Raw genomic sequence first — 18588 nt, forward strand, 5'->3', positions numbered from 1 at the left:
CCCAAAGAAAGACGAGAAAACAATTCCCTTTCTACTTTTAAGTAGGGGACCATGGATGTGGAATCCTGCCTATAATGTCAGTTTTTGATATATTAATTAGGTTTGCTAGGTAATCTTTACCATTCTCATATTAGAAGTGACTCTTGGGAAGAGTCTAAAGAGGAGTGATACATGTGTAATGGAGGTGATTTGGAAATAAGACATTAATAACAGTGATTGTGAAAAAATATGCTTGAAATATTAAATATGCTATAAAAAATAACATGCTTAGATTTTTCTTCCATATATTAATATACTGTAGTCTCTTCATAAATTTATTGATTGATTGATTAATCTTTTCATAAAAGCACACAAATCTTTTGCTTTATAGGAATTCTCAAGATTCTTACAGAAATGTTTCTACCTCATATCAACTACTTAGCATTGGAACAGTCATTTTTTTCGCAAGTATTACCAAAGGTATGACATTTATGGATAGTATTGTATATTTAGAAATTAAAAGGAGGAAATCTTTGACCCAAGAATATATTTGTATTTAGAATATCAACTATTAGAGATTCAGCCTTGGAGTCAAGAAGTTCCAAGTTCATATTCTGACTGTGGCCCATATTAGTGTGTGACCTGGGATTTAACTGGGATTAAAAAAAATTATTAGCTACATGGCAAAATTACTTCCATCAGTTCATGTGCCCCTTAGACAAATTTTGATACCTCTTGTTTAAATGACCAAATGAGAATTCAGGATTGCTAATAAAGTAATTAAGTTCATTATTTTTATTTATTTCTCATAATTATCATATTAATACTAATTATGAAATTCCCCTGCCTAGGGAGAAAAGAATTCCGAATTTTTGAAATAAACTTTAAGAACATCAGCAACAACAAAAGCTGTGAAATTAGGAAAATTTAACCAATTGACAGATTTAAGTTCTCAGAAGATACTTTTGCTCCAGAAAGCATGGTAGTAAATTTGTAACTAAAACAGATTTATATATGATTATCTGTAATGTACCTATAAGGTTCAAAGTAGTCTCTTTAATACACCTCGAAATCAGTCTTGTTCAGTTAGTTCATTTAGAGAGATTATAGTGCTAAGGTGAAGCCATAATCTTAAGCCTAGCTATGATGTCCCATGAGAAACTATTGTATAGTCCATTCTGAATATGGATATATGTATGTGAGAGAGACAGATGGACACACATACCATATATATATATCAGATTTTTTTGCTCGAATGGAGAGAAGGAATGGAAGAGAGAAAATTGTGAAACACAAAACCTTATAAAACATGAATGTTGAAAACTATATATGAAAAAAATAAAAATTTTATTTTAGAATTTTAATTATGGGTTATATAGAAAACAAATGTCAGTATTAGTAATTTCATAGTCTGTGTTCTTAGATAGTAATTGCAGCAGTGTGTAATGTTTTTCTTTATTATTTTAGAAGTTTTCAGTATTAAATAGATAATATCAAAGTATACTATTTCATGTTCTTTTAAAATTAAGTCACATTTTAGAGATTTCTGTCACTCCATATAAATTTTTTTGCCTTCACAGACTGTAAAATTATTTGATGATATGATGAATGACTTATCCAGTCAGGCAAGAGAATTATCAAGTCAAAATTTAGAACTCCAGGCTACACTAAGAAATATTTTACAAGTGAGTAAAATCCTTTTGATTAAAGAGAAGATTTTAAAAGAATATTTAGATAAGTCAACAAATTAGTAAGCATTTACTATATGCCACACACTGGTGAGTTCTTGGAATGCAAATCTAAGCACTAAAAACCCGGGACCTGACTTGAGGGAGCTCATATCATAGTAAAGGAGGACCACATATAAGAGGGCATTGGAAATTAAAGCAGGTGGGGTGGCAGAGATGCTTAAATGGGGCATGGAAGAGGAATCTGGAGAGGCAGTAGGAGAGTTGAGAGGAGGGAGCATAGGGCTGACCCAGGTCTTTCCTCAAAATGAAGATTCCTCAGAGAGGAATGCTTCCAGATAAAAATACTATTCAGCATTATCCCTGTTCTGATGCATAGTCTTTATATATTATTAATGACCAACAGCACCAATACAAGGTTTGAAATTTAGTTTCTAGAGGTAGTTATTGATACCCAAATGTTTGACTTCAAGAATTCATGACTGTATTTTTATATGTATTCTCCTTTCTCTATTTTATATATTTGTTGTTGTTTTTTTTATATGGACAGGAACAGTTTAATTTTTGTCTTTTTTGTACCCAGAACCTTGCACAGGCCCATTGGAAGTAGGAGAAATTTAACAATGTTTGTTGAACTGGATTCAGTTCCCCTGACATTCCCTGAAAAAAGAATAACATAATATAGCAAGACCAATTTGAAATCCACATGCATATGTGTTTAGAGCACTTATTTAATCTTCCTCCTTTCTAGTCAATGGTTCAACTCTTGGGAGCTCTTAAAGGATGTGTACAACATGTTTGTACTATGCAGGAATCCATTGGTCTAGAGAATATACACAGCCTTCCCTCTTCAGTCCTTCATGTAATCAAGAGCACGTTTGTACATTGCAAGGTAGGTAACAATTAGAATTCTGAATTTATAAGCTAAAGAAAGTCTTCAGACTATTGGAATCAATTGGTCCAACACCCTCATTTTACAAATGAGGAAACTGAGGCTCCTGGAGATTAAGTGATTTGTACAAGATCACAAAATTGCCACATCTATACTGAGCTTAGTCAAGCAGGGAAAATAGGAATTTGGCATTTTATCCAGCCTGGCCAAATTACATGTACACCCCTAGGCATGCCTATGTCCTTCTGTTTCACAATAAACTGGGGAACGTTGGATTTTGTTTTGGTCTGGGTTTTTTGCATTTATATTGATAAAAAAAATTTCATTGAAAATCTCATTGTATTAAAAAATTATAGGGATTTAAGGTTTAGCTCTAGATATATTCTGATAATAGAAGAAAATGGATCAAGAAAGCATCTAAAGAAGAGTTCTAATCCTGGGGTCCCTAGACTTAAATGAGAAAAAAAATTACATCGTTATTTCAACATACTGAAATTAATTTCCTTTGTAATCCTATGTATTATGTTTTTATATGCTTAAAAACATTCCTAGAAGGAGCCCATAGACTTTAATAGACTGCCAAATGGGTCTGTAATATTAAAAAAAAAGAAGAAGAAGAAGCTAACCCATGCTGAAAAGGAAATCTCTGGACCATCCGTCCACCCCCCCCCACCCCCCCACCCCCAGTTTATATCTGCATTCCAGGTAGCTTCAAAAGTCCTAGAACTGAGGTTAATAGGACACAAGTAAAATCCAACTGTCTGATAGTTTTCATTCTAATTCTCTGGAGATCATGGATTCCAGTGCAATGATATGCGCTGTTGTCCCTTTCACTTTCTACGTAAACAGCCTACCTCCCTTTCTGTTGTTGTGTCCTACTTTCATTTATACTTATCATTTATGTATTTTCATTGCCTTTTGGGTCATCTACAATTTGATTATTCTGAAATCATGATATTCTATGATTTAAGCCATTTATCATCCCTAGGGATATGCTGATGTTAAAAAACTGGGCTTTTGTGTTAATGGACAGTTTCAACTCATTGAAAGCACTGCAAAATAAATATCTTACTGCTATTAAGCTCTGGATCCATGAAATATATAACATATTATACCACTGAAAAAAGCATTCTATGAAGTAATTTTAAAAAGCACTTTGAATTGCTGGCACCATATTAGGAATAGACTAGAGAGGATGCTATTCCTTTTATCGATGTCAGTCAGCCTCCTTTCTGTAACTTATTTTCTAAGATGAAATTCTCAGGGTTATGTAGCTAGATTTGAACCTGTGTCTTCAGCCTCAAAACCCAGTCCCTTATCCACTGCACTAAACCAATTCCAGCTTGGCAAAATGAACTTGGAGCTTTCATTTATTTTCTCTTTTTTGTTTACTTATAATCAGAATAGCGACTCTGTGTACTCTGGACGGTTGCACCTGGTTTCAGATCTTCTTCAGGCCCTTTTCAAGGAGGCTTATTCCCTTCAGAAGCACTTAATGGAATTACTTGATATGGTCTCTGTGGACGCTTCAGTGGTAGAAGAAGATATTTCAGTCATGGTATCAGGTTTGTAAATAAAATTTGTCCATTTGTATTTACACTGTAAAGTTACATTCTACATGACACCCATGCCCACAACTATAATAAAGGTGATTGTTTCTTTAGACACTCAGTGTAAGTATAGAATAAGTATCATTGGATAATATTTTAAATTAATTTTTCTTGGCAATAAGTGATCATCTATGCACTTTGTTTAATTCAACTGCTATGTAAAGTTGTGCAAAGTTCTGGAGGCATACTAAGATTAGATTAGACACAGTCTCATAGAAAAAGAGTAAGATGCATTGATAGAAGACTGTAATATCCATAATATTATGAGCACACTAGAGTGATACAAATATGTTACCTGAGGTCTGAAAAAGGAAGGGAATTGCTGACTGCAAAGAGCGATTAGTCAGGGGATGCTTCCTAGGGGAGGAGGCATCTGGTTTGGACTTCAAAGAATTGGTAAGAGTTTAATGGATGAGAGGAAGATGAAGACCATTTCAGGCATATGAACAACAATTGGAGGCATCGAGTGTAGATATCTCTTTGAAGAGAGAAATGATGAATCTGAAAAATGAGGCAGAAGTCTAAAGAAACTATGTGAGCAAGCTGACAGGAGAGATGACAGCTAAGTGAAAAAGGAAGAAAGGAAACCAGCATTTATTAGGTGCTTCCACTGTGCCAAGCACCAGGGATGCAGATAGAAACAAAAGAGAGAAATCCAGCCTCCTGGAGCTGACATTCCAGTGAGGAGAGCTGAAAAGTAGAAGCAAAAGTGAGATGAAAGGACCTGGCTAGGGGGTATGGTTTTGAAGTTCAGAAGTCAAGGAGAGTCCCTAAGGAATGAAGACTGGCCAGGCTAGACCACGATGTGAAGGCCTCGGGGAATTTTAGAGTGGTAGCTAGTGAAAAATCAATGTCAACAGAAGTTGGGGTTAAAGCGGGATTCTTAACTTGTGGTTCATAGATCCCTTCTTTGCCTCCATCCTTAAAGGAGCTATGAACCTGAATAGGAAAAAAATTTTATGAATTTCAGTTATGAATATAGGTGACAAGCATTATTCTGAGAATGACAATAATAATAACTTTTTTCTAGACTTCCAAAGGGGTCTGTTTCAAAAAAAAAAAGGTTAAGAACCCCTGCTAGTTATTATTTTGATGAAATTCATTATTGCCAGAGAATGACCTAGTTATAGATGAATGAATATAACTCTGAAGCACTCACATTTAGGATAGCCACTCCCTAGCTTGTCCATGACTGAAGGGCTAAGAACAACCAAGAGGATTCTAGAACAAGTTAATGATTGGGAGGGTAAGAACATTACATGAATGGTACAGGCTTTTTTTTTTCTTTTTCTCTTTATTTGATACTTTCTGGCTGGAGTTGTTCCTTTCCTTATTAAATATTCAGAGAATCAGGATTTCAGATGCAGCATGGAATAGAAGATAGACCTTGTAGTTACAATACCATGGGTTTAAATACTGCCTCTTACAGAGGGACTTGAACCCTGGTAAATCCACCTAATGTCTCAGTATCCTGGGCAATTTTAAATTATTTAATTTAATTATTTAATTTTATTAAATTATTTAATTTAAACTATTTTTCATCTGCCTTGATAGAGGCTCATAGAAGAACTACTTGTGCCAAGGAAATCCCAAGTCTAAACAAAAAAAGAGAGAGAAAAGTTTATTATTTCAGTATATTAAGAACAGTAGGGGGGTGGCGTAGTGGCGTAGTGGATAAAGCCACCAGCCCTGGAGTCAGGAGTACCTGGGCTCAAATCCGGTCTCAGACACTTAATAGTTACCTAGCTGTGTGGCCTTGGGCAAGCCGCTTAACCCTGTTTGCCTTGCAAAAAAAAAAAAAAACAGTAGGAAAGCTGTGTTCTCATTTTCTAGAGTTGAAAATTTTAAATAAACATAAAATTATAAGCTAATTGGTTTATGTAGTCTCAACTGCTTTTAATGTAATAATTAGTGAACTTTTATAGCAGATGCTTTTTTAATAAAATAGAAGCGCATCCCAGTAAGTAAGCTTATATTTTTAATGATTATTCTACTATATTTTTTGTAGTTATTCATTCAGTTTTGGATATCTGCTCTGTTATTTCTGATATGGACCAAGCTTTTCATGCCAACACTTGGAAGTTTTTAATTAAGTATGTATTTTGTTCTTTGTATATTTCATATTCCATGTTTTTACTTATTTCTAAGTTGTATTAATTTAGTAGTTTATGAAAAAATGTTAAATATCTCCTTCAGTTGCTTTTCCTGTCAATCATTTGTTGTCACCCTTTCCCTCCCCCTTACCTATTAATTTTCCTTTGTCAACACACTTGATCAAGTCTCCTCTATCTTTGAAAAACCTTTCCTTGATGCTTATCTCTTAGGTGAATGTCTTGTTTGTCCTTCCTTTTACTGCTACACTCCTAAAAAGAATAGTTTATTCTTCCTTTCTTAAGCTCCTTACCACCTTCAAGGTTTGGATTTTCAGTCATCTTCAATTCTTCCTCTCCCTCCTTTCCATGTCTAGTGATTTCCTAAATCCTATCTATTTCATTTCCACAGGATCACTTGTATCTGTTCCCTGCTTCTCCACGGACACTGCCACCATTCCAGTTTACCACCTCTTGACTGAAATATAGATTTTTTTTTTCTCTAATGCATCCTTCACACAACTTCCAGTATAATTTTCCTAAAACATGGGCATTACTATCCTATTTAAGAAACTTCAATATCTTCCCATTGCCTACATGCATTGGACTGAACTGGCCTCTGACTCGTGAGTAGCCAGAATGAAACAGAGGAAGCTAAAGACAGGAGAGTCAGTAATCAAACAGAAATTTAATTTCAAAGTGAAGGAAATGGCTTGCAAGCAAGGTGGCAATTTAGAAGCATGTGCTGCCTCAATCCCCGCCCTCACCCCCACTCCCACTCCTGCTCCAGAGGGAACCTGCTTTAGTGTAGCCAAATCTCAATACTTATACCAATGGTTGTGCAGTGAGCTATCAATTTGACAATGATGAGGTCCCAGCAACAATGAGACAAGTTTGATTCAGAGCAGGACTTGGTGACCACAACTTGTCCAAGCTTGTCCTGTGCTTGTTTGGGCTCACAGACTATCTGGTGTTGATCAAAGCAATACAGTAATCATTTGAAACAGTTCCGGGATTTACCTGTGACTGAGATCATCCAGATAATTAAGGCAAAGGATTATGGTTATGTCAAACTCAGAGTGCAGCTTGTTTGCTGGGCCTTTGCTCTGAAAACAAGGTGTCTCTATTCTAATAGTATCTTGACACCTATTAGATGACATACAAACTTCATAGCTTTAACCTTTAAGACTTTCAGTGTGTACTTATTAATGGCCTTTTTTTAGTTCCTACTACCTTTCAGGCACTTCCTATTTCAGTCAAACTATCTTCCCTACTTTGCTACATTCTATGTGTATAATTTATTTCCAGCCCCTGGACACTACATCTTCTCATCCAGTCTTTTTTCTTCCTTCAGGGTTTGGGCTCAGTGGACCTTTCTCACCTCAGCTGAAAGGGTCCTTTCCCTAAGTCAAATTGTCCTAAAATATTTTTGTCTACATTTCTCTCCCGTGCTTTCGTTTTACTTTATTCATCCAGGTCTATGCCATATGTCCCCTATTGTACTGCCACTTATTCCTTTTCAGGTCATAGATTTCTTTGTAAACTTTTAACTCTCTGAGAATAGATATTGGGGGTAACCAGATGACTTAGTGGACAGATCACTAGCCCTGGACAGAGTCAGGAGGACCTGAGTTCAAATGCAACCTCAGACACTTAATAATTCCCTAGCTATGTGACCTTGGGCAAGTCATTTAACCCCCTTTGCCTTGCAAAAATTCAAAAAAAAAAGAGAGAATAGATATTGTCTCATTTTTCAGCTTTATATCCTTTGTGGCTCATTCTTTAATAATGCTTAATAAATATCTCTTGAATTTAGTAAAATTTGCATATTTTGCATGCTTTCTGGTATGATCCCTTTATGGGTTTGATGTTGCCTTAGAAAGAAATTAATTCTCTCTCTCTCTCTCTCTCTCTACTATCCCTTCTTTTAACTCAGTTTTAAGAGTATTGACTCCTGTCTGGGGCAGTAAGTAACAGTTCATTTATTGTTCCTAAGCCAAATTCCACTGAGGGGAAAAAATGAAAGAAATAGGTAGAATTTTGAGACTAATATAATTTTTAAATTGCAGTGTAATTTTAACAAAACCAGTGATTTAAAAAAAATTTTTAATGAGCCTTTAGTCACTGTTCTTCAATAATATTTGATATCACCTATCATAGTTTTGTAAAAAATAATTGATGAAACTTTCAATTGTTAGTTACTGTTCTTTTTTCCTTTATATACAGAAGACAGAGTTTAGTATAATCTTAAAATTACAGGTACTAGAAAATCAGATATTTATAAGATGCTAGCCACTGTACATTCACAATAATTTATCACTTATTCATTCATCTGCTATATGCAAGATGTTGCACTAAACTCTGACAAGACAAAATGAAGTAGTCCTTGCCTTCAAAGTGCTTATATACTATTGTTACAATATGCTCACAAGTAAGTGTAAAACAAGATAAATTAAAGGAGGAGAGACTAACTACCAGATATTTGCAGGAAAGTTGGAAGACTTGTAGAAGAGGTAGCACCTGAGCTAGTCATAGAATTCTGAGATTCAGGAATGAGGAAAGAATATATTCTAGGCTTGGGGAATAAACTGAACCAATGCATGTTCTGGAAAATAAAATGCCAAATTTGAGGAACCAATGTTGTTTGATTGAAATGAAGTTAGAATGGCTCATAAAGGGGAGTATCAAGGAGGAAAAAAGCCTGAACTCTTGTAGAATTGTCCAAACCAAAAAACTATCCAAGGGGGGAAAAAAGGTTGGAAATTTAGGTAGATAATAGATTGTAATGGATTTTAAGTGCTAGCTAGGAAATTTGGATTATATTCTAGAGACAATGAAGAACCACTAAAGATATAATTTTTTTCCCCTAAGGAAATTACATGATCCAATTTGTACCTTTGGAATGATATTTTGGCAGTTATGTGGAGGAATTTGGATTGCAGCCTTGATAGTTTTCCTTTGAAGCAGCAGAGGAAAATCAATCTAACTATCTTTGGAAAAAAAGAGATTTGAGATGAGTAGGTGGGCTCTATGTGCCTCTTTGGGTGATGTGGGTAAGCATAGGCATCTTAGTGCCTCATGACCCTGATTTCCAGTTCCTTATGTTTTTAATGACTGAATACCATGTGAGATTTATTTGTTTTAATCACTTGCTGAATTTCTTTCTTCAATTAGGCAGAGCCTTAAGCACCAATCTGTAATAAAGAGTCACTTGAAGCACAAAGATATAATTGCTGCTTTATGTGAAGACATTCTCTTCTCCTTCCATTCTTGTTTACTATTAGCTGAACAGATGGTACACTCAGAGACACAGGTGAGATCTGTTAAAAGATATTTCATATAAACAAGGAAAAAACAATTTTTTAGGCAATAAATGAACCACATTTTCACTGTGAAGCTCATTTAAATTTTGAGTGTTTTTCAACTAGGTGACTGAGTATTTCCACCTGAAAATTCTTTCAGAGATTCAATTTAGGATGTCAGGAACACTCTTTATTGGGTTGCAGCCCATGGAGTAGGCACTCCCTTTCCTCACATTTGTTAGGCAGAACCAAGCTTCTGTTAGAGAATCAAGACTTGAAGGACTGTAGATAAAAGATTCAGGTTACTTTGAGGAGGGGACATGGAGAGATGGTAAAAATGGAAGGAGCTAGAAAAAATACTTAGGGGTAAGGAGAAAGGAAAAAAAAGGCTTAAAGATCCATTTTTACCCTGCCTGGTATATTTCCTGAGTTTTCTATTGTCTCTTGTCTTTACAGCCACCTGTGTTGTTGATGATTGGAAAAGAGATATGCTATGGGGAAATTCCAGTGTTGTCAGCACAGGGTTTTCCTCCCTTTTTTATTGTGTATACATTAGAATGGAGCAGTGGAATTTGAGAGTTTTTAGAAGCACTAGAATTGAACTTCTCTTCTTGCTACCTACCACCCAGTTGTACTTGGCATTGCTTCTGGTCTATGTTTATGTATGAATTTAGAAAGGGAGGATGGGGTGGGAAAAAATGGGGTAAAACAGGTTCTTTGTCACTGTTTCTTGCTACCACCTATTTACCTTGCCATCATAGGCACTAGGGAAAATAAAGAGGAAGTAGTTTGGGGGAAAAGAATACCTAGGGTCATGTGACTTGGATGATCATTTATGTACCAGTCTGCTATATATATAAGCCATTGTCTGCATATAAATCATAGAATTTTTGACTTAGAAGAGATCTTAAGAGAGAAACTAGTCAATCCCTTTTAATTTATAGAAAAGAAAACCAATTTATAGAAAAGTAGTAGATTTTTTTTTTTGAGACCCTGTAGTTAGTAGCATAAGATTGAATTGTTGTTTTCTATCTTCTGGCCAGGCTCCACACTACATGAGTGTTTGTGTGTGTGTGTGTGTGTGTGTGTGTGTGTGTGCGTATTCAACAGCAGTAAATAGAAACATAGATTTAAACAAAATAGCTTAATAATAGTTAAAATTTATTCATATATGAAACTTTCACTATTTTAAGCTATTTTGTTTAAATCTATGCTTCTATTTAGCGCTGTTGAATATGACAGCCATTACCCCTAAATGAGACTATATCTTTCTATTCGGAGCACTAAAGTTGAACTTGCATCACCCCCTACTGTTCATTATGAAACTTCATTTAGGAACTAGTGATTTTCAGGTATAACTTTTACAGTAATTTTTAAGATGTATGTATTTCTTTGTTCATATTACTTGAGCAAATCTGGTGGAAAATTGCTATTCTTTGGAATATTTTAAACTTTTATGTGTCTTCAGTAAGATACCTAATTTTAAAAGATATTCTCTTTACAAGTATTTTGTTATATTCTGTTTTAATTCTTCACAGGATAGTGCTGACAACAAGTTATTCCATAAAAGACTTAAATTATGTCGTTTCTTTGCTAATTCCCTTTTGCACTACATTAAGGTAAGACTTATTTTTGATCCTAAATGATCATGTTTTCATTCATTTCTATCCTTGAAAATAATTTCTTTCAATTCATTATGCTAGCATGACATAGAGGATAAATCCCTGTACTTGAAATCAGGAAGACCCAGGCTCAAATCCAACCTCAGATACTTAATGGGTTGGTGACTCCTGGTCAAGACACTTAATATCTCTCAACTGGAAAATGAGGGCTCTAGATTCTATAATCCTAAAATAGTGCTCCTTTCCTTCTAAATCTGTAATTCTGTAACTATCAATTGTTTTTATATTCTGTGTTGTCTTAGATATAAACTTCTTTTGAAGGGTGTAGAAGAAATAAAAAGATATTTCTGCCTTCAAGACACCTAAGGCCTAGTTGGGAAAACAAGATTTAACATACATGAAAATATATATTCAACAGAAGATGGAATAAAAATTGATTCTTAGCATCTCTTTCCCCCTTTTCCATCTTGCCACTTTCATTACAACAGCAGAAGGGATTCACATGGAACAAGGGCTCATTTTCTATTTGTCTTTGTCTAATGCTAAGGTATTCATTTCCAAGTAACCAGATTATTTATTGACATTGAGCTTCAGGCTAGACAATCTATTCCTGGAACCACATTCAAAGATTCCTGGTATGGAAGAATACCACAGTTTTCACTCTGCAGGCATGTCCCTTTTAAGAATCTAGGGTCCTGGGGGTGGCATAGTGGCATAGTGGATAAAGCACCGGCCCTGGAATCAAGATTACCTGGATTCAAATCCGGTCTCAGACACTTAATAATTACCTAGCTGTGTGGCCTGGGACAAGCCACTTAACCCCATTTGCTTTGCAAAAAAAAAACTAAAAAAAAAGAATCTAGGGTCCTCAGCTATCATGAGGTAGAGAAGCAATATAAAATAATTGCAATTGTTATAGGTTGTATAGTAATAATCCTAAGTAACCTGAAATTTCAAAAGGAAAAACGGGTGCTGGAAAAACTTGAAGGTTGGGCAGAATTTGAATTGAGACCATGGACTATAAATAAAACAGAAACTGTGCTGGAGAATAGGAAGAAAAAAAATTGGATAGAAAAGATGTTGGACAACTGGGTAGTGTTGAGAATAGAGTGCCAGACTTGGAGTCAAGAAGACTCAAGTTCAAATAAGGGACCAGATACTTCCCAGAGGTTTGACTCTGGGCAAGTCATTTAACCCTGTTTGCCTTAGTTTCCTCATCTGTAAAATGAGATAGGGAGGGACATAATGAAAGTGGTGTTTTAGTAACATCACTGGTTTCTGGCCATCATGTTGAAAGGTGAATAGAATGAGAAGAAACTGGAACCAAAGATAACTGTTCAGAAATCTGGTGAGAGACATTTTTCTGAATGAGTCGGAAAGTGTCCAACCTCAGATCATACTGAAGAGCTGCCCTTTCAACTCTTATCCCAATAAACCTGTAAATTTCAACAAAATCCCTCTCAGATTTTTTTTTCTTTTCAGACTTTTATGAACTATGGCCCCACTAGCATTTTCCCTCTAATACTTGGATTTCAGACTTAAGATGGAGAAACCAATTTCATTCCCATGAAATCTTTTCATAGCAATTTCTTCCTTTTTTTTTTTGCAAGGCAAACGGGGTAAAGTGGCTTGCCCAAGGCCACACAGCTAGGTAATTATTAAGCGTCTGAGGCCGGGTTTGAACCCAGGTACTCCTGACTCTAGGGCCTGTGCTCTATCCACTGCGCCACCTAGCTGGCCCAGCAATTTCCTATAATCAGATAGAGTTTCATTTCTGAACTTCATTATGATTGTATAGTGGTAACAATGAATATTAGGAAGAATCATAAATTATTATCCATATTGCACAGGCAATTTTACAGTCAAGTTTGAAACATAACATGTAAAAACAAAAATTTTCTTTAAAATTTTCAATTAGGGGTGGCTAGGTGGAGCAGTAGATAAAGCACCGGCCCTGGAATCAGGAGTACCTGGGTTCAAACCCGGCCTCAGACGCTTAATAATTACCTAGCTGTGTGGCCTTGGGCAAGCCACTTTACCCCGTTTGCCTTGCAAAAAAAATTTTTTTTCAATTAATATGCTTCAGCACTTGCATATATAACAAACAGATGTTCTGAATTTAAAATGTAGCAAATCAACATATAAAATGGTGATATCATTGAAGGAAAAATGGAGAAAGAAATAATGAATAGTAATAAAAAAATTTTAAAGTATAGTAACCCCAGCCTTTATATATATGTATGGTTGAGAACATTAGCTTATAATATGTTTGATTATTACAGAATTACTATTTTAAAGTACAAAACTACTGTTACAAAATTATTCTAATAATCATATTAAATCTTAGATCAATCCCCTCCCCTTTTTTTGAGTTAAAGGGGGCACATAATGCTACCTGCAGACCGAAAGAAGGCCTTTTTAACTTTGCATTTTCTCAGAGGATATGAAGGGATGTTCTTTTAAATATTCCTCATTAGGCCATGGGACATTTACATATTCCATTCTATGCAATATGACTACAGATGTCATCATCTTTTTTGCCATAATAGTACAACATCTAGTAATTTCATAAATTCATTCACTTCTACCCAAATATACTTATATCTGTCTTAAAAAGAAAAATAAGATTTCTCAGGAACTTAATCTTATAGATGATATTTCAAAACATAGCAAGAATTCTACTTGCAAACTTTGAATGCTCTTAATAGCAACACAACCACTGATTGTTTCACAAATAGTACACTTAAAATATAGAAACTTTTCTATTATACCTGTGTGCAAATATCATCATATTATTTGCAGTAAATTAGCTTACAGATTTGAAAATTTAGTAGACTTTATAACAGAATACATTAAAAAAACTTCAAAAAGTCATTTTTTTAGGGTTTTTTTTTTGCAAGGCAAACGGGGTTAAGTGGCTTGCCCAAGGCCACACAGCTAGGTAATTATTAAGCGTCAGAGATCGGATTTGAACCCAGGTACTCCTGACTCCAAGGCTGGTGCTTTATCCACTATGCCACCTATAGCTGCCCCAAAAAAAGTCATTTTCTGAGTCCTCTTTTTTTTAAGATTAGCAATAAACGTGCCTGATGTTAGAAAAAGGACAAATAATAGTTATGAACTAATTATGAATAGTGATGGACATCTCTCTTATTCAATCTTAAAGCAATAAAAATTGATACTGGAATTAGCAAACCTAAATTGGTATAAAAATTTATTTTTAGGTATTATAAATTAATTCCACAAATTCTTCAAAGGCAATAAATTCAGGTGGTTCTTCTAATATATGCAACAATAAAACGTAAGATACTTAGTTGTTTTTTGTTTTTGTTTTTGTTTTTTTTTTTTGTAAGGCAAACGGGGTTAAGTGGCTTGCCCAAGGCCACACAGCTAGGTAATTATTAAGTGTCTGAGACCAGATTTGAACCCAGGTACTCCTGACTCCAAGGCCGGTGCTTTATCCACTACGCCACCTAGCCGCCCCTAGAAACTTAGTTTTTCTTCATTCTGTTTGTTAATAGTACAATTTTTAAACTCCCATTTATTTATTTATTAGGTTTTTGCAAGGCACATGCAGTTAAGTGGCTTGCCCAAGGCCACACAGCTGGGCAATTATTAAGTGTCTGAGACCAGATTTGAACCCAGGTACTCCTGACTCCAGGGCCAGTGCTTTATCCACTGCTCCACCTAGCCGCCCCTAAACTCCCAATTATTGAGCAATATTTCTTAATATTAGAATATTCATGAATATCACAATATCATGATTCAAATTATGTATTTTCCAATTTAAAAAAACTTCTCAAGTAAACAACGTTTAAACTTAGTAATGCACATAAAATCAACCCAGGTTATCTCATTAAAAAGGTGATTATATAGCTTTAATACATTTCTTAACTTATATAGTCCTGTTCCTTTTCTCTTCAGGATGAAATTAAATCAAATCAAAATCTGGACTTGTAGGTCCTTAACGTATACGTATAAGTTACAGATTTCTTCTCATTTTTAAAAAAAAAAAACAAAGCAAAAAACTTTTCTTCAATTTCTAATTGAGAAACAGTATCAGAATAAGATTTTCAGCTTCCATTCTTCATTCTGAAATCAACACTTAATTATTTTTTTAGAACTCACCAAACCACCACTGTTTAGAGACTCAATTTTAGTAAATCCAAAGATTGCACACTGGCATCCTGTGTTGCAAGATTTTAGAGACTGGTCTAACCCTCCCATATCCTCCCAAAAAACATCCAGTGGCCTCTTCTTAGGATCTCCAGCCCAGAAAAGACTAAAGAAGAGTTGCTGGGGGAGCAACACACAAAGACCTCTAATCTAAATTATCATCATTAGTTTTTTTAACATGCTAATTATGACCAGTCAGGAAATAATTTTAGCAACAATTTCAATTTCTTTATGTCCCTTATAGGTAAAATTTGCCAATCAGTAAATAAAACCCTATCGGTTGATCAGACCAGAAAAGAAAATAGAAAATAATAGAACCTTCTAGTCTCCCCAAAACAGCATAGTTTTCAGGAAAATCTGTTCTGTGGCACCCAATCATGATTTTTTTGAAAAGAAAAATATCCAATTTGAAAAGGGAGAATGGAGAGGAAAATGGGCCAATCAGAACACAGACCTGACCATGCAGAGACAGCAGAAAGCTTCCCTCTCCCTGCACCACACAGAACAGACTATTTAAAACAAGCACATATTAAACACATAAACAGAGTCAGAGTACTTCGAACTGGAGAAGCCCCCAAACTCCAGGGAAAACCCCACCTTGATCTCACATTAGAGGGTCCCCTAAACACAGCACAGGGTACAAAGACAGCAGGGTACCAGACTTATCTCTCGCACCCACCCTGGCCAGAAAACAAAAACAAACCACCAAAGGTGACAAATCCCTAACAAATAAGAGGTAAAATCCGGAGAACATTCCATTTCTAAACACCTGAGTTTGAAATGTGGTAGCCCCTTACATTCCAAAGGGTCATTTTAAAAATAAGTCTGTCCATGCAGATTGCTGATCTTCCCATTTGAAAGCAAAAATGAATTTACTGCTGTAAAGAACAGGTAAGGGAATAAAGCTATTGCATAGGTAGGTCAGCCTCAGGGAATATTACAATAGAGGGAGGATTGGACAACACAGGAGAGGGAGACAGGACAATAGCGGAACATGGTTCTATCTAAGATGAGAAGAAAAAGAAAAAGTTTTAAAAACTTGGAAAGACAATGGGGAAAGACTTCTTAATTTCTGGTTTTTGTTTTCTAAATCTTTGATAAGTGACCTACACTGTTTTTTCCACTGTCCTGGCTTTTTTGTGATGACAAACCCTGGCTCCTTGATCCTCAGATTGGGTCTAGGATGAGAGCTATCAGTTGCTCTAGCTGCATAGTCAGGATTTTATCCTGCTCTGCTTGTAATTCTCTTTGAGATCCGATTCTTTCTGCTGTATTAAATTTTGACTCAGTTATTGTACAAATACCACAATGAATTGAGGAAGCTTGTTCTGCCAGTCTGGCTGACTTAACTTAATATTCCTTGCCAGAGAAGGCTGAAGATTGTTAGCAAAGAGAGAGAGAGAGAGAGAGAGAGAGAGAGAGAGAGAGAGAGAGAGAGAGAAACTGGGTCTGTCCTTTATTTATCATGTTTTAGGCCAGAATTTGCATTAAAAATTCTGCTAGATGATAAAAAAAAATGAAATAGTTTCCTCTTGCTTCAGAAAATTTTTTAAAAGTCCACTGGTCAGGGAAATGGGTCATAAAGGGCATCTCCTATTGCTTGGGCTTCCATATAATGTCTTTCCGGATCTGTACATCCCACCCAATCTGTGTTTTGGAGCTTTTCAAAAGTAGCTTTGATTTCTGCCTTTTAAAAGTAATTCTTTGCCTCCCCTTTGCATACTAAGGCTATACTTAAATGGGCAATATCTGGGAACCCAGGGTGGTGGGATTGCAGAGTAACTTTAAATTGAACACTAAACCCAGTAGGATCTTTACATGGATCAAGAAAATCTTTCCTTAAATGCCTATAATTCACCCCTGTCCCATGATTTAAACTTATAATGTGGGTAGGTGGGGTAAGTGTAAAGCTCACCATCTGATCCAGCCTTGTCCCCCTTAGGACATGATCTGTTTACTATCTTGAAAGGATGGATCCCAACATGTTGAGACTTTAGACTTTTATCTGGAGTCAAGGAAATTGTATTGGGAAGAGGATCTTTCAAGACAAACAGGAAGAAGAGTAGCAGAGACCTAGGAAGGAGCTGGAATAGAAGAACATGAAGAGGGGACAATGAGACACATCGGAGAATAGGAAGAGGAGACAGAATAAGGAGAATTTGAGATGGGAAGGCAAGAAGAGTGGGTGAGCTGATTTTGAATAGAAGAAGGAATTGGAGGCCAGAGAAGAAGAGACAGAAGAAGTTATAGTAGAAGAAGAATTTGGAGAAAAAAGGGACGAGGTTACAGGAGAGTTAGGAAAGCAGAATAAAAGGAGGAGATTCCAGAGGGGGAAGTCTGAGGATAAACAGAAGTTAAAGTGGGAGAAGAAACTGGAGGACAACGGGAAGGTTTTAAATAAGGGAAAATGAGAATTTGGAACAGGCAAAGAAGGGGGAGAGGAAGGAGGGGAAATGGGGTTTGAGCAAAGGGCTGGGGGGGGGGGGGGAGTAGGTGAATAAGAACAGGAAGGAGAAATAGAAGGGCCAGGAGAGGAGGATATCAAATGAGACCAGGGAGAGGGAGGAGATAGACTGAATTCTGCAGGAGGGGGTGAGGACAAAGAAACAGAGGTTTCCTTAAGATCTGGTAGGTCAGGTTACAGAGGGACATAATCTTGAGGAGGGGGGCAAAGACATAGAATATGGAGGCAGAACAGATACAAGAGGAGGGTGAGAAATTGGAATTTTTGGAGCAGTGGGAGAGGCAGTTTGTTGCCTCTGTAGTGGGGGGGCGGGTAGAGACCAAGGCTAGAGGAGAATCTGAAGTTGAATCAGGAGGCTTTTTGCATCTTCTGTCTTATCAGGGGAAGAGGAATTTGAAGGAGAAATTTTCCCATGAGTTCTAAATGAGGGCTTCTCAGACTTTCCCTTTCTAACACCTCACTGAACCAGGGATAAAAACATTCCCGTTCCTTAGACGTTTTGTTAGTTGTTTTTTTTTTAAGTTTTGTCTTAAGATAATTAACTCTAGTCCTCAGCTAAGGATTGTCACTAGTTAACTTTTGCTACCTCTGACAAAATATGTAATCACCAGAATTGTAATGTTTGGTTATGTAAAAAGCAGGAGTTCTTGCTACTGATCTCTGATCTTAAATTTTGAATTTTGATTTAGCTTGGCCCATAATTTCAATAATATCAGCAATAACTATTCACAAAAGCCATTCACCAAAAAGACAATAAACCAATAG

At 35.9% G+C, this 18588-nt stretch overlaps 1 protein-coding gene across 4 annotated transcripts in view; it reads left to right on the forward strand.

The window, feature by feature from the left end:
* FIRRM (FIGNL1 interacting regulator of recombination and mitosis) overlaps positions 1-18588 on the forward strand; it is a 78503-nt gene that overhangs the window by 8114 nt on the left and 51801 nt on the right. For 3 of the 4 annotated variants that reach the window (XM_074221974.1, XM_074221972.1, XM_074221973.1), the window contains 7 exons: positions 371-459; positions 1560-1664; positions 2419-2559; positions 3962-4124; positions 6178-6262; positions 9434-9572; positions 11100-11180. In XM_074221974.1, the coding sequence (XP_074078075.1) occupies positions 394-459; positions 1560-1664; positions 2419-2559; positions 3962-4124; positions 6178-6262; positions 9434-9572; positions 11100-11180 (780 nt within the window). In that variant the 5' untranslated portion in view covers positions 371-393. Of the gene's footprint in view, positions 1-370; positions 460-1559; positions 1665-2418; positions 2560-3961; positions 4125-6177; positions 6263-9433; positions 9573-11099; positions 11181-17331; positions 17545-18588 lie in introns of those variants that run through there. The other variant, XM_074221975.1, reaches the window with a different exon arrangement.

Source organism: Macrotis lagotis, chromosome 2 (assembly GCF_037893015.1).
Source record: "Macrotis lagotis isolate mMagLag1 chromosome 2, bilby.v1.9.chrom.fasta, whole genome shotgun sequence".
NCBI lineage: Eukaryota > Metazoa > Chordata > Mammalia > Peramelemorphia > Peramelidae > Macrotis > Macrotis lagotis.